Source organism: Muntiacus reevesi, chromosome X (assembly GCF_963930625.1).
Source record: "Muntiacus reevesi chromosome X, mMunRee1.1, whole genome shotgun sequence".
In the NCBI taxonomy this organism is placed as follows: Eukaryota; Metazoa; Chordata; class Mammalia; order Artiodactyla; family Cervidae; genus Muntiacus; species Muntiacus reevesi.
This window is the reverse complement of record NC_089271.1, coordinates 17,367,618-17,380,972: the sequence shown is the minus strand read 5'-3', so window position 1 is coordinate 17,380,972 and position 13,355 is coordinate 17,367,618. Positions and strand designations below refer to the sequence as shown.

General features: G+C 42.6%; 1 protein-coding gene across 1 annotated transcript; it reads right to left on the bottom strand.

Moving 5' to 3' along the window:
• Positions 1 to 13,145, bottom strand: LOC136154345 (pyruvate dehydrogenase E1 component subunit alpha, somatic form, mitochondrial-like). The gene is made up of 6 exons (XM_065916659.1): positions 12,954 to 13,145; positions 7,301 to 7,456; positions 7,016 to 7,087; positions 6,136 to 6,203; positions 4,895 to 5,003; positions 1 to 4,503 (listed from the first exon to the last, which is right to left on the bottom strand). The coding sequence occupies exons 1-6, from the start codon at positions 13,143 to 13,145 to the stop codon at positions 4,339 to 4,341; spliced, it is 762 nt and encodes a 253-aa protein (XP_065772731.1). The 3' UTR covers positions 1 to 4,338.
• Between the last annotated feature and the right edge of the window lie 210 nt (positions 13,146 to 13,355).

The window sequence follows — 13,355 nt, the reverse complement described above, 5'->3', positions numbered from 1 at the left end:
TCTTCCCAGCCCAACAGGCCCGAGTACTTGACTCATGCCTCCCACCTGGGCTGGTGGTCTGTTTCACCACAGATAATATACATGCTGTTCTTTCGAAACATCCCACCCTCCCCTTCTCCCAGAGAGTTCAAAAGTCTGTTCTGTACTTCTGCGTCTCTTCTTCTGCCCTGCATATAGGGCCATTGTTACCATCTTTCTAAATTCCGTATATATGTGTTAGTATACTGTAATGTTCTTTATCTTTCTGGCTCACCTCACTCTGTATAATGGGCTCCAGTTTCATCCATCTCATTAGAACTCATTCAAATGAATTCTTTTTAATGGCTGAGTAATATTCCATGGTGTATATGTACCACAGCTTCCTTATCCATTTGTCTGATGATGGACATCTAGGTTGCTTCCATATCCTGGCTATTATAAACAGTGCTGCGATGAACATTGGGGTGCACATGTCTCTTTCAGATCTGGATTCCTCAGTGTGTATGCCCAGAAGCGGTATTGCTGGGTCATATGGCAGTTCTATTTCCAGTTTTTTAAGAAATCTCCACACTGTTTTCTTCTATTTAATTTTTAGTATCCTGTTTGAAAGTCAATAAATTGACTTCACAGCCCATTACTGGGTTCCAGTATGTGGTTTGAAAACACTGGGTTAGAAGCCATGTGAGTTTGAGAACTGGAGTAAAGAGAGGTGACTCGGGATTCTTGGCTTCAGACACAAGACATGGAGAGTGTATTATTTTGCTAGGGCTGCCATAACAAGGTACGACAGAGTGGGTGGCTTAAACAACAGAAATATATTTTCTCACAGTTCTGGAGTCTGGAAGTCCAAGCTCAAGGCGCTGGCAGAGTTGGTTTCTCCTGAGGCCTCTCCGTGGCTTGTGGATGGCCACTCTTGCTGCCTCTTCACATGATGGCTCCTCTGGTGTCTCTGCCTCTTTTTATAAAGACAGGAGCCTTACTGGGGTAGAGGCCTGCCCTAAAGGCATTATTTTAACCTAACTGTCTCTTTAAAGACCTTATTTCCAAATATGGTCACATTTGATATACCAGGGGTCAGAACTTCAACACATGAAATTTCAGGGGGACACGATTCAACCCAAAACAGAGAGAGGGCATGAGGATATAAGCCCTGCTGTGGTCTTTCCATAGTATGAAAAGGTGAAAGGGTAGGAAACTGAAAGATGAACTCCCCAGGTTGGTAGATGCCCAATATGCTACTGGGTAATAGTGGAGAAATAACTCCAGAGAGAATGAAGAGATGGAGCCAAAGCAAAAGGGAGTTGGTGATGGACAGGGAAGCCTGGCATGCTGCAGTCCATGGGGTCGCAAAGAGTCAGACACAACTGAGCAACTGAACAACAACAACATGTTTAAAGAATTAAAGAAATGTATCTGGAGAAGGAAATGGCAACCCACTCCAGTATTCTTGCCTGGAGAATCCCATGGACGGAGGAGCCTGGTGGGCTACAGTCCACGGGGTTGCAAAGAGTCGGATACGACTGAGTGACTTCACTTTCACTTTCACCCCTCAGCTGAGAAGACTTTCAGGTCTTGTGTTTGCTGTTGACTGTTTTCTTGAGTTCTCAAAGACCTGTGACCATATTTCTTTTAAGTTGCCTGTTTTCTAATTGCATCACTTTACACACTGTTGTCTAATAATATGTGGTATTTAGAATGCCTTCTGAATTATTTTGAGCAGCCATTGCCTGTATTTTCTTAGCACCTCCTTGGTTTTCTTACACGAACTCATCTGACAGGGAAATGCAGCTTTTTTGTTTACCCTCTCTGCATACTGGACCATCTGGGTCAGTGTTCTAACTAATCCCTGATGGTCTCTGAGCTACTGTTCTACCAGACTCAGTAGTTATGTGCCTCAGGAATTTGTCGGTAGAATTGGTCCTATTAGGAGACTCTTAGTGTCACCTTTGTTATCTTAAAAGCTGGTCCCTTTGCTGAGGCTCTTAATTTTTTGTAAACTTGATGGTATTTCAGCTGAAAAAAATTGACAAGACTACTTAAAAAATTGAGGGAAGCCATTTAAGAAATTGAAAACTAACCGCAAACAACATTGGGTAGTTGTGACTTTCAGTTCTGTATCAGTTGAATTTTTGTGCTCTTTTCCCTGTGCACGTGGTGGTTCTATTTTTCTCCAATAAAACATTTTATTTAAAAATAATAAAAATAAAAAATAAAGAAACATATGACAATAACGACTCATCAAATATAGAATATCAAATAAAAGCAATTTTTTGCTATCACTCCAAGAGCTAGTGAAGGACAGGGAGGCCTGGTGTGCTGTAGTCCATGGGTCGCAAAGAGTCAGATATGACTTAGTGACCAAACAACAACAACAACAACAAAGTCTTTAAGGCAGAGGGTGATGGTGAGGCTGTAAGTGTTGGAAGGGGAGGGTGGGTCTTGCAAGGAGCACTTGGCACTTTGGGGTCCCTCTTCCCTCCCACCCTTGGAGGCTTGGAGACCCAGAGAGCAATGTACTCGACCTTAGCTGATCCATATCTAGTCTGCATTTAAACCTGGAACTGTTTCGTTGTAGCTTCTTATTAAGATGGTGAAGACATAATCTGCTTTTATTCTGGAGTAAGCAGCTTGTGAAAGTTTTTGAAAATTGACTTTCTTAGCCAGCTCATCAAAGTGTAAGAAATGAAACAGATTGGGAATGGGGAAATGAAGGGAAGCAAGATTCAGTGGCAGGGATACGTTAACCATAAAACTCCAGATACAGGACTTTCCTGGTGGGTCCAGGGGTTAAGAATCTGCCTTACAATGCAGGCATTGCAGGTTTGATCCCTGGTTGGGGAACTAAGATTCCCATGTGCCAAAGAGCAACTAAGCCCACATGCCGCAACGGAAGATCCCACATGATGGAACAAAGGCCTGACACAGCCAAGTAAATAAGTAAACTTTTTTAAAAAGACATTAAAAAAAAACCTCCAGGTGTTCATGGAATGCCTAACATACTTTGTCCTTGTACATTCAGTAAGTACCTACTGGGTACAGTGATCCTTATGTTTAGTCAGAGAGGAGAAAATATATAAAATTAAATCACAATCACAATAACAGTTGAAGGAAAAAATATGCGTCATTTTAACTTTGTGCAAAGCAACAATGCAGAAGTGCTAACAGTTCTTAGACTAAAGGAAAAATGAGAGCATAAAGCATGTTACAAATAAATTACTGCTATCTTAGTGAAAAAGAGAAGTTGGTTAGGCTCAAGTCATAAACTTTGAATTTGAAACAAAAAATAAATGTCTGTGCTTGCTGATATTAACATCTAATGAGTACTCTCACAGTGACTTTGGCTTATTGATCCATGTTTGAGTCAAGGTTCACTTATAAATGAGAACTGAAAGTTCTTTTGCAACTGGACAGGGAAGCTGTCTAGTCTCAATAAAGCAATTTTTGAGAACATTTGAAGAACAGAATAACATTTTCTTTGCAAACATTACCTTAAGTAGTTATAATTAAACATGGAATTGTCCTTCCACCCCTGCCAAGTTATAATAAATAATCGTGTTTTACTAAGGAGAAATGATGGTTCAGTGTGAACAGGCTTCAGCACCGACGTGCACACTAACAGGGGTGTGTGTGCACATTAGGGTACACTAGTGAGCTGCTGGCCACTGCGAGGGACAGGACACTGATCCCCCCACAAGGTGGTGGCAGGGTTGGACAGGCATACAAGGAATCGTTTTTCCTCTTAGTAACTGAGTTACAATGAAAGTCGCTCACTCGTGTCCAACTCTTTGAGACCCCATGGACTATACAGTCCATGGAATTCTCCAGGCCAGAATACTGGAGTGGGTAGCCTTTCCTTTCCCCAAGGCATCTTCCCAACCCAGGGATTGAACCCAGGTCTCCTGCATTGCAGGCGGATTCTTTACCAGCTGAGCCACAAGGGAAGTCCAAGAATACTGGAGTGGGTAGCCTTTCCTTTCTCCAGGGGATCTTCCCGACCCAGGAATCGAACCGGGGTCTCCTACATTGCAGGCAGATTCTTCACCAGCTGAACCACAAGGGAAGCCCTTAGTAACTAAACGTATGTGTTAAAACTAGTATACAACTAAGTCAAATAGGACTATTTTAAAGAAATAATTTGGAGGGTTAAGCAAACTATGACCTATTTTAGGCCTATAGAACTAAAATAACCTTATGTGTGTGATCACCTCTTTTAATGCAACACTGTACAAACCACATGCAAACACTATCCCAATCTACACGCCTTCTCTCTATGGGTTTTCCTCCTTGACAAAGTTGAGAACACAAAGCATTCCTTACACTTGCTGCCAAAGAACCCCCTGAAGGTGTGTGTATCTCGCCTTAACTGATGGACTTAAACTTGATCCACTGGTTTGCACCCCGGACTTCAAAAGGTGGGTCGTTGCAGTAGATGTGATAGCCGAGCTCTTCCAAAGGTGGTTCCGGATCAGCAGTAGCGAACTGAGCAGCATCCTCAATTTCTTTTCTCACTTCCATATCAATTTCCTAAAAATCAGATTACAGTTCAAGAGATTTGTTTGAAGATACACCTCTTAGGTACCAAGTAGTTCGACTCTTCTACTAGTACTAGAAGTGTACTTAAGGTGCTATTATGGTAAAAGTAACAACGATCTAGAAAGAAATACTCTGAAGTAAAGACAGAAACCTACACCCTGGCGAGGGAACATTTAAAAACCTCAAGTGCATTTACAGGAAAGAACTGTGCTATTGGAGTGTAAAAGCTTCATCAATATGACTGAGGAATGCCCTGTGAGAATACCGTGTGTATTTTCCCTTTTACTTACCTAGTTCACCTAGGAGCGGCAGCTTTTTGTGTAGAGAAAAACTGCTCGAAATTTGAGAGAGGCAACTGTGAAAACCCTTCAAGTAAGTGTACCTTTAATTCTTCAACACTGGAGAGACTGCTGTTCACCATCCTGTCCTTGAGGAGCATGATAGGGTCAGTCTTACTTCTAACTTCCTGAATCTCTTCTCGGGTCCGGTAACTGGGGAGGGAACCAGAGTGACAAGTAAGAACAGTTCCAGTAGAGCAGATGGTCTCTGAAACACAGCACCACATCAATACTTACATCTCCGGAGGAAGGGCAGAATTATACTTCAAAATACAAGAACGCATCCTAACATTCTGTAAGAGCTGTTCTGTCTAAACTCTACAGTGGCAATTCTCTGGGCTGCTCTGGCATTCTGACAACAGGAGCCCAGGTGCTGTCTGCTTCTTTAATCTAGACGTAGGGCATGAAGTTAGTGATGGAGGCTCTAAGTGGGTGAAGCCAGGGGAGATGGTTTTCTGGGGTGATAGCTGTAACCTTGGAGGCAGGAGAATGCTAACCCGGAAAAAAGTGTGCCTTTCCTTTCAAAGACCCCAGAGCAGCATGACTGGCAAAAACCTGGAGAGGAGGTTTTCCAATTCTTGAATGTATAGTTGATCCTTGTCCTACATTATCTGAAATAATACTAAAAGAAATGCTCTACCATTGTTTTTTAAACAGCAGAATTACACAAAGTACTTTTTCCCATAAAATTCATTCTTTATAACATTTTCCCTTAGACCTTCAGCCTACACTCTTAAAGACTTCTTACGGCTTACTTTGTCTAAATCTACTCGTTAATTATGCCACACTCCAGGACTGCAGCATTTCATGTTGGAGTTAGGACTTTTGTCACTATTTTTTTTTGACTCATTTATTTCAACACGTGGAATATCCCTTCTGCTACTTGGTCTTGCACCATACCAGCCAGAAGAACATTTTCAAATGGAGGGATATGCCCTGGGAGCATTTGAGGTAATGCCTACAAAAGGTAAATGCTCCCAAGTATACTACTGTTACCATCAGACCTGCTTTAGGCAACAATTCATCCTTACAATTGTTTTTTTATTGGTACTCATGTTAACATGTACACAATACATAGTCTAGAAGTTTCCAGAATGCTTTCTAGATTGGAACCAACTTAAAGCACTGTTTTCAGGCTCAGACTGAACTACTAAATCAATGCATGAAGCCAACTGGTGTCTGGATTCAAAAGTACATTTTGAAATGCTCTTGCTTTTTCATGTAAGTAGTACCGCTCTAAGCCCATCTACTTTGGACACCACACACTGTTTTTCCTTTACCCTACCTCACTCCAGGATCGCTCATGCTGTGTCCATGGTAACGGTAAGTCTGCAGCTCCATCAGTATAGGCCCCTAAAACAGAACCCAGTGGAGGTTAGGTGAGACAATGGGCATAGCCTCAAATATACACCCCATCAACTACTCTGATCAGATCTGAGTTGGCAAGAATTTCTTCTAAGTTGACTGATTCAGTTATCTCTTCTCATTTCTAATACCTATTTACAGCATCTTTCATCCTCCCTAGTTTTAAGAGGGACTTATTATCTTAGGGGTCTGCTTTCTGGACTGTGGAACAGTGATTTAGGGAAAACATCCTCCCACCAGTTCAAATAGCAGGTAAGACTCTTTTTAGGCCCATCTCACTGTTCCCTTCTCCCTCCACTGCTGTAACTGGAAAGGTCAAGATCCTTAGGACTGAAACAATAAGACTACATAATTTAAACATTAATCTATAGAAAACAAACTTATACTGAATGCCTATTATCTAAGCACAGTTCTGTGCTGGGCACTGTGGGAGTCCCTAATCTCTTCACTCAAGGGGCTTATCATTAAGGTGGGGTTGCGGGTGGTGTGGAGGCACATAATGAACCAAAAGGCAAAATAGATTGTCACAACAAAGACAGAGGCAGAATGCTGAGGGAACACTGGAAGAAAAGATTTACCCCAAATGGGGGAAACATGGAATGTTTCCTAGGATGTGAGCTACCAAGACCATGTTATTTATAAAGGGACCCGACTGACTCAAGATCCTGCTTCTATCTTATACACCTCAATTAGCAGCTACCCCTAAATCGCCACAATGGACACAGGAGGCACTTCTTCCAACTTTAAGACACATAAATGCCATTAGAAATCTCTAGCTTAGAGGCCAAAAAAAATCTTACCTTTCCAGATCTACAATAGGCAGCTGCAAATTTTGTGGCCTCCCGGACACACAGGATATCCATTCCATCTACCTGCCAATAAGTAGGAAAGATTTCAACGCCACAGTGTAAATCAACTATACTTCATAAAAGCTCAAAGATAGAAAGGGGAGAGCGTAACTCCAAGTGCCTAAAATAGTTTTCTTTTCCTATGACCTGTTCATCCACTAAGAAAATAGAACCCTTCCTTTGATGTGAGCCATCGGGCCAAGAGTGCCGCTCCAGCTCTACCACAGGTGTCCTTACCCTCAGCCCAGGAATAAAGTCGCCTCTCTTGTAGTAATCAGTGCTGGCTGCTGCTCTCTCCACAGATGTTCCCATCCCATAGCGGTTATTCTCACAGGTGAAAATACAAGGCAATTTCCACAAAGCTGCCGTATTGTAAGCTTCGAATATCTGACCCTGGAAGTACAAATAAAAAGTTCAAGTGGTTTCATTGTGCTGTTTTTCTCTCAACTTCATCATCCCCAAAAGCCACTGCTCTACCCAGCAAGAGAAAGCTCTCAGACGGAATGCCTCACCTACAACCCAGATTCTGAGGCAAAGAAGTGTGTGTGTGTGTGAGGGGGGTGGTGCAGCAAATTCATCTTGTTTTGCACCTAAGGAAGTGACAAACCAAATACTTCTACTTGCTTCTGTGGCTTGCTCAAGGGCATGTTTCATATAATAGCAATGCATCTTGCTCAAGAACATGTTTCTCCTTGTAACAGGAACTTTCTACTCATCTTATTTTATGTGGGAGTGCGGCTGGTGAAAGTGAAAGTTAGGTCACGCAGTCCTCTCGGACTCTTTGCGACCCCGTGGACTGTAGCCCACCAGGCTCCTCCGTCCATGGGATTCTCCAGGCAAGAATACTGGGTTGCAAGTTTCTTCTCCAGAGGAATCTTCCCGACCCAGGAATCAAGCCCGGGACTCCTGCATTGCAGGCAGATGCTTTAACCTCTGAGCCATCAGGGAAGCCCTGGTGGGGCTGGTAAGACCTTTCTATTGTTAGTTCTAATCTTGTTAATTTAAGATGTATGTTGTGGGAGTGGGTCTGGTAAAAATATATAAGGCCTTGCTAAGACTATCAAGAAGGGGCACTCTCTGTCCCCTCTTCTGATGTCTATGTGTCTCTGTCAGAAACTTTCTCTGTCCTTTTTCAATGTAATAAAACTTCTGCCAGATACACAAAAAATTGAGAAACTTGGGAATTTTCTCAAACTCTTCCAAAAGACTGAATAGGAGGGAACACCTCCAAGCACATTCTAGGAAGCCACCATCACCCTGATACCAAAATCATACAAAGATATCATCAAAAAATAAAATTACAGGCCAGTATGTCTGATGAATATAGACACCAAAATTCTCAATTTATTAGCAAACCAAATCCAATAACACATAAAAAAATCGTACACCATCACAAGTGGTGAATCCCAGGTTCATTAAGGATGGTTCAACATATGCAATCAATGTAATACACCACATCAGTAAAAGTCAGAAACCACATGATCATGTCAATAGGTGCAGAAAAAGCATCCAACAAAATTCAAACCGCCCCTAGAGCCTCTTATACAGAGTGAAGTAATAAGTCAGAAAGCAAAAACAAGTATCATATATTACTCCATATATATGAAATCTAGAAAAATGGTACTGATGAACCCGGTAGAGAACGGACTTGTGGACACAGCGGGGGAAGGTGAAGGTGGGACAAATTTCAGAAAGGAGCATTGAAGTATATACATAACCATGTGTAAAATAGAGGGAAATTGTAAATAACATGGGGAGCCCAGCCTGGCACTCTATGATGACCTAAAGGGGTGGGATGGGAGGAGGGGAGGGAGGGAAGGGATAGATATATGACTGATTCACGCCGTCGTACAGCAGAAGCCAACACACTATAAAGCAATTTTCCACCAATTAAACAATTTTTTAAAAATTCAACATCCATTCATGATAAAAACTCTTACCAAAGTGGAAATACAGGGAACATATTTCAAAATAGTAAAAGCTATTTATTAATAGCCAATATTAACACTGAATGGTGAAAAGTTGAAAGCCTTCCTGCTAAAATCTGGAACAAGACAAGGATGGTCACTCCCACCACTTCTTTTCAATGTAGTATTGGAAGTTCTAGCCACAGCAATCTAACAAGAACAAGAAATAAAAGGTATCCAAATTGAAAGGGAAGAGATAAAATGACCGTTATATGCAAATAACATGCTACTATATATAGAAAACTCCAAAGACTCCATGCAAAAACTAAGTGATAACCAAATTCAGCAAGGTAGGCAGATACAAGACTAACATACAGAAATCTGTTCCATTTCTTTACACTAAAAATGAAATATCAGAAAGAGAATGCAAAAATAAATAATAATAACAGTATCTCTTAAAAACTAAAATTCCAAGGAATAAACCTATGAAGACCTACAAGATTTTCTAGAACTAACACCAAAAAAAAAAAAAAAAAAATTATGTCCTTTTTATCATAGGAATGCAAAAGTTGAAGTCAAGAGAAACCTGGAGTAACAGACAACTTTGGCTTTGGAGTACAAAATGAAGCAGGGTAAAGGCTAACATAGTTTTACCAAGAGAACACGCTGGTCATAGCAAACAACCTCTTCCAGCAACACGAGATGACTCTACCCATGGACATCACCAGATGGTCAATACCGAAATCAGACTGATTACATTCTTTGCAGCCAAAGATGGAGAAGCTCTATACAGGCAGCGAAAACAAGACCAGGAGCTGACTGTGGCTCAGATCATGAACTCCTTATTGCAAAATTCTGACTTAACTTGAAGAAAGTAGGGAAAACCACTAGACCATTCAGGTATGACCTAAATCAAATCCCTTATAATTATACAGAGATGATCGAAGTAAGCGAAGTAAGTCAGAAAAAGAGAGACAAACACCATATGATTGCATTTATATGTGCAATCTAAAATATCACACAAATGAATCTATCTGCAAAACAGAAATAAACTCAGATACAGAGAACAGACATCTGATTGTCAGGGGGGAGGGAGATAGATGGACTGGGAAGTCTGAGATTAGTAAATGCAAACTAAGACATTTAGACTGGATAACCAACAAAATCCTACTTGATAGCACAGGGAACAATACTCAATCTCCTGGGATAAATCATACTAGGAAAGAATATTTTAAAAGTATGTATATATGTGTATAACTTAAGTCAATTTGCTATACAGCAGAAATTAGCACAACACTGAAATAAGCACTCTGAAAACTCAACCTCATTCGAAGATGAAATCACAGGTACTTAAGCACCTTAAGTAACTTCAGTTACACTGGACTCTCTGCTTTCATTTTAAAGACTCAACTTTCTGTAGCAGGTGCAAGCATTCAGTTTCTGAAAGTTCTGGTGGACTGGCTGAAAGGAGGCAATGAATTAAATTACTACTTGGTTTATTAAATTACTACTACTTCACGCAATCATTTTGTTAAACGGTAAGTTCCTTAAACGCGTTTGAGTCACTTATGCTTGAGTAACAAGCTGGCTGTCGTCTGTCTTCATAGGACTCACATCCAATGTGCTGACTTAAGTGTTAAACCCAGAATACTGGGAATCTGCCACACCGGTTCATGGAACAAGAAACGTGTCTAGTCCATGACCTAGGAGTTTTAAGTGTTTTTTCCTTCACCTAACAATGATCTTTTTAGCATTAAAAGGAATAGGTTAAAAACAGAATGTCTGTGATGATTTTAAACCAAACACTCTGAACTCTCTAAGTAGCCTGTGCTAACACATCTGAAACCTGACAGATGAAAAAGCACACTGGACCCAAGAGCCCAAAATGCACTGAGCATTGTGGGAACCTTTCATGATTACTACTGTTTACAGAAATGCTGGTTAGCTGACTTGCTTTGTTGCAGGAAGTGGGAGCTATTAAACAAAATTTCAGCTCACCCACAATCCAGGGTTAATTGAGAATTCTTAAAATATTTGTCTCTGGGCCTTAGTATACTGAATGGCACAAGGGTAGGCAACCCAAAACAACAACAACAACAACAACAACAACAACAACACGCAAAACAGCCAAAAAGGGCAGCTCAAAGAAGCATAACGCCTTACTGTCTCTCATCCTCAACAAAAAAGTTAAAAAATTATTTTTACTTAAAGAGATAAAAATGCTCTGCACAGTAATCAAATGCTGCCATAATAATCTTTTCTCTCAATTAGAATTTCTGACTAAATAAAGTTATACTCCATTCTTGTTCTATCCCATTAGCAGATCATTGTAAGCCAGATCTGATTTGTTTGATTTGAGTTGTATCATATGATTTTTAAAAAGGCCAAAGTTTTATTGAGGTGAACATGGACTGCCATCTGCCTTTCATGCCAACATATTGCTGGAAAACAAAAACCCAACCAAGAGTACTTCGGACAGTTGAGGGAATGAGGCTCTGATTTTCAACAATGACTTCTCTCTGCTCTTAGGGACACAGAGGTGACAGTAATTTGAAAACTCACGAATTTTCCTGTAGAAAATCATCGATTCAATCAAAGTTTTACTTTAATGTAGTCCTTTAAATGTAATGTAATACAGGACTAGGTCTGCATTATTTTATATACAAATATACATGTATAACATTATATACCTCTGTCATGTTGAAAACACGTTTCTGTTACCTACATTCAACTAAAAATAGATGCTATGGACATTAACTAGCCAAGGCACACACGAAGAGCTCAATAAATGTTGGGTATGCCATGTGTACAGGGAGAAATAAAGAACAGTGGAAACTGGCTGTCCTTCAACTTACATGCTACTAAGGATTAATCCATTACAAGCTTTGTATCTGTCAGTCAGTAGCATTCCTAGAGGGGTACCCTTTCTACCTTTTCAAGCTCCCGTCCCATGCCAAGCAGAGTTGCCACAAAGTCTTGGGAGAGTTACTAGGGCCAGAATTCCAAGTCTTGGCTGAAGTTATACCAAGTAACACTACCACCAGTGCCTAGAGGTCAAAGTGCTCCAAGCTTAGTCTAGGCATATCTAAACCCCGGAGCCACAAAGAACCTCTAACCTCAACCTCCCAAGGACCACGGCTGTTTCCTTCAGCTACTTTTACCCTAAGAGCAGGTGTGTAAGGGACAGAGCGTCTCCCTCTGGGTTCCGCTTGAAGGGCTCCTGATCTGACTGCCAAGAAAAGCTCAAGGTTGAGGAAGACAAAACGGTAGGAGGCGTGTTTCTGCGGACACTAACCCTGCGTGAATCCTCCAGAGACCAGCACTGGTGATCAACAGGTGTACACCAAACTGGGCACTCCAGTAACAATATGTAACAGACAGCAACTACTATGTAACAAGCGCTAAAGGGACAGGCCTGCATACTTGTCACTCGTTTAAGCCTCACAGACACCCCACGGGGTAAGTACTCTCAACCCCGTTTCATTCAGAGATAAGGAAACTGAGCACCGACATGTTTCAGAAAGGACAAAACCAAAAAACTCTTGCCCAAGGTCACAGGATAAGCAAATGAAACTTTTGACTGAACCGAGTCACTCAGTCTCCGGATTCCCGGTCAAGAGAAACAAAGTTACGAAGTTTGTCAATGAGTGGGCCGGGAAGAGGCAGTCAACTGTACACTCGAGGAAGCCCAAGTGCCTCCTTTTCTGACTGTAGTAAACGAACGCGCCCTTCCGGGGCGATTCAATTAGCCCGACATCGGCAGCCGCGGCTGGCCGCCACGCGGACCTTGTAAACCGCCCCCTACCCCGGGTCGGCGCCAGAGGCCGAACCATCGCTACTCTCGCGACCAGGAGTACAGCGCAAGACGTGGAAACGGAACAAAGGCCGGCGGCTGCACGAGGCCCGGCCTACGGAGCCCACGCGCCCTGCCCTCTGCCGTCCTCCAGCCTCGCGCCCACCCCGAGTCGTTCACGCCGCCTCACCGGCTTTGGGCGACGCCCGACAACACGCGAGAGACGGCGGCGAGCATCTTCCTCATGGAGCGCAGGCAGTGGCTGCAGCTGCGAACCTCCAACGAGCCGAGGAGTGCAGCCCAGGTGTATCCAAGTCTCCTTCAGGTGCCCTGAGCGGACGCTTCCACTTAACGGCGGCGCGACGCGACAGAGCGACGTCATGCGCCGCGCCCGAGCGACGTCATGCGCCGCGCCCGGCCTCAAGCCAACCAGGACGGTTTCCAGGGTGTGCCCCGCCCACCCGAGGGAACGGCGGCCGGCCATTGGGTGTCGGAGCCACAGGCCACGGCTGAGCGATACTTGTGTTATCAGGCCGCCGACGGGTGAGGCGCCGTAGACCCCAGGGCGCCTGCGTGGGAAAGTGAGGTCACA

What these genes read in the sequence shown, in the direction of transcription:
- LOC136154345 (XM_065916659.1), bottom strand. Translation starts at nt 13,145, where the DNA reads ATGACGTCGCTCTGTCGCGTCGCGCCGCCGTTAAGTGGAAGCGTCCGC. An exon ending in TCGGGCGTCGCCCAAAGCCG is followed by an intron (nt 7,457 to 12,953) that starts GTGAGGCGGCGT and finishes TTGTACTTCCAG; the next exon opens with GGTCAGATATTCGAAGCTTA. An exon ending in ATGAGCGATCCTGGAGTGAG is followed by an intron (nt 5,004 to 6,135) that starts GTAGGGTAAAGG and finishes TTCCCTCCCCAG; the next exon opens with TTACCGGACCCGAGAAGAGA.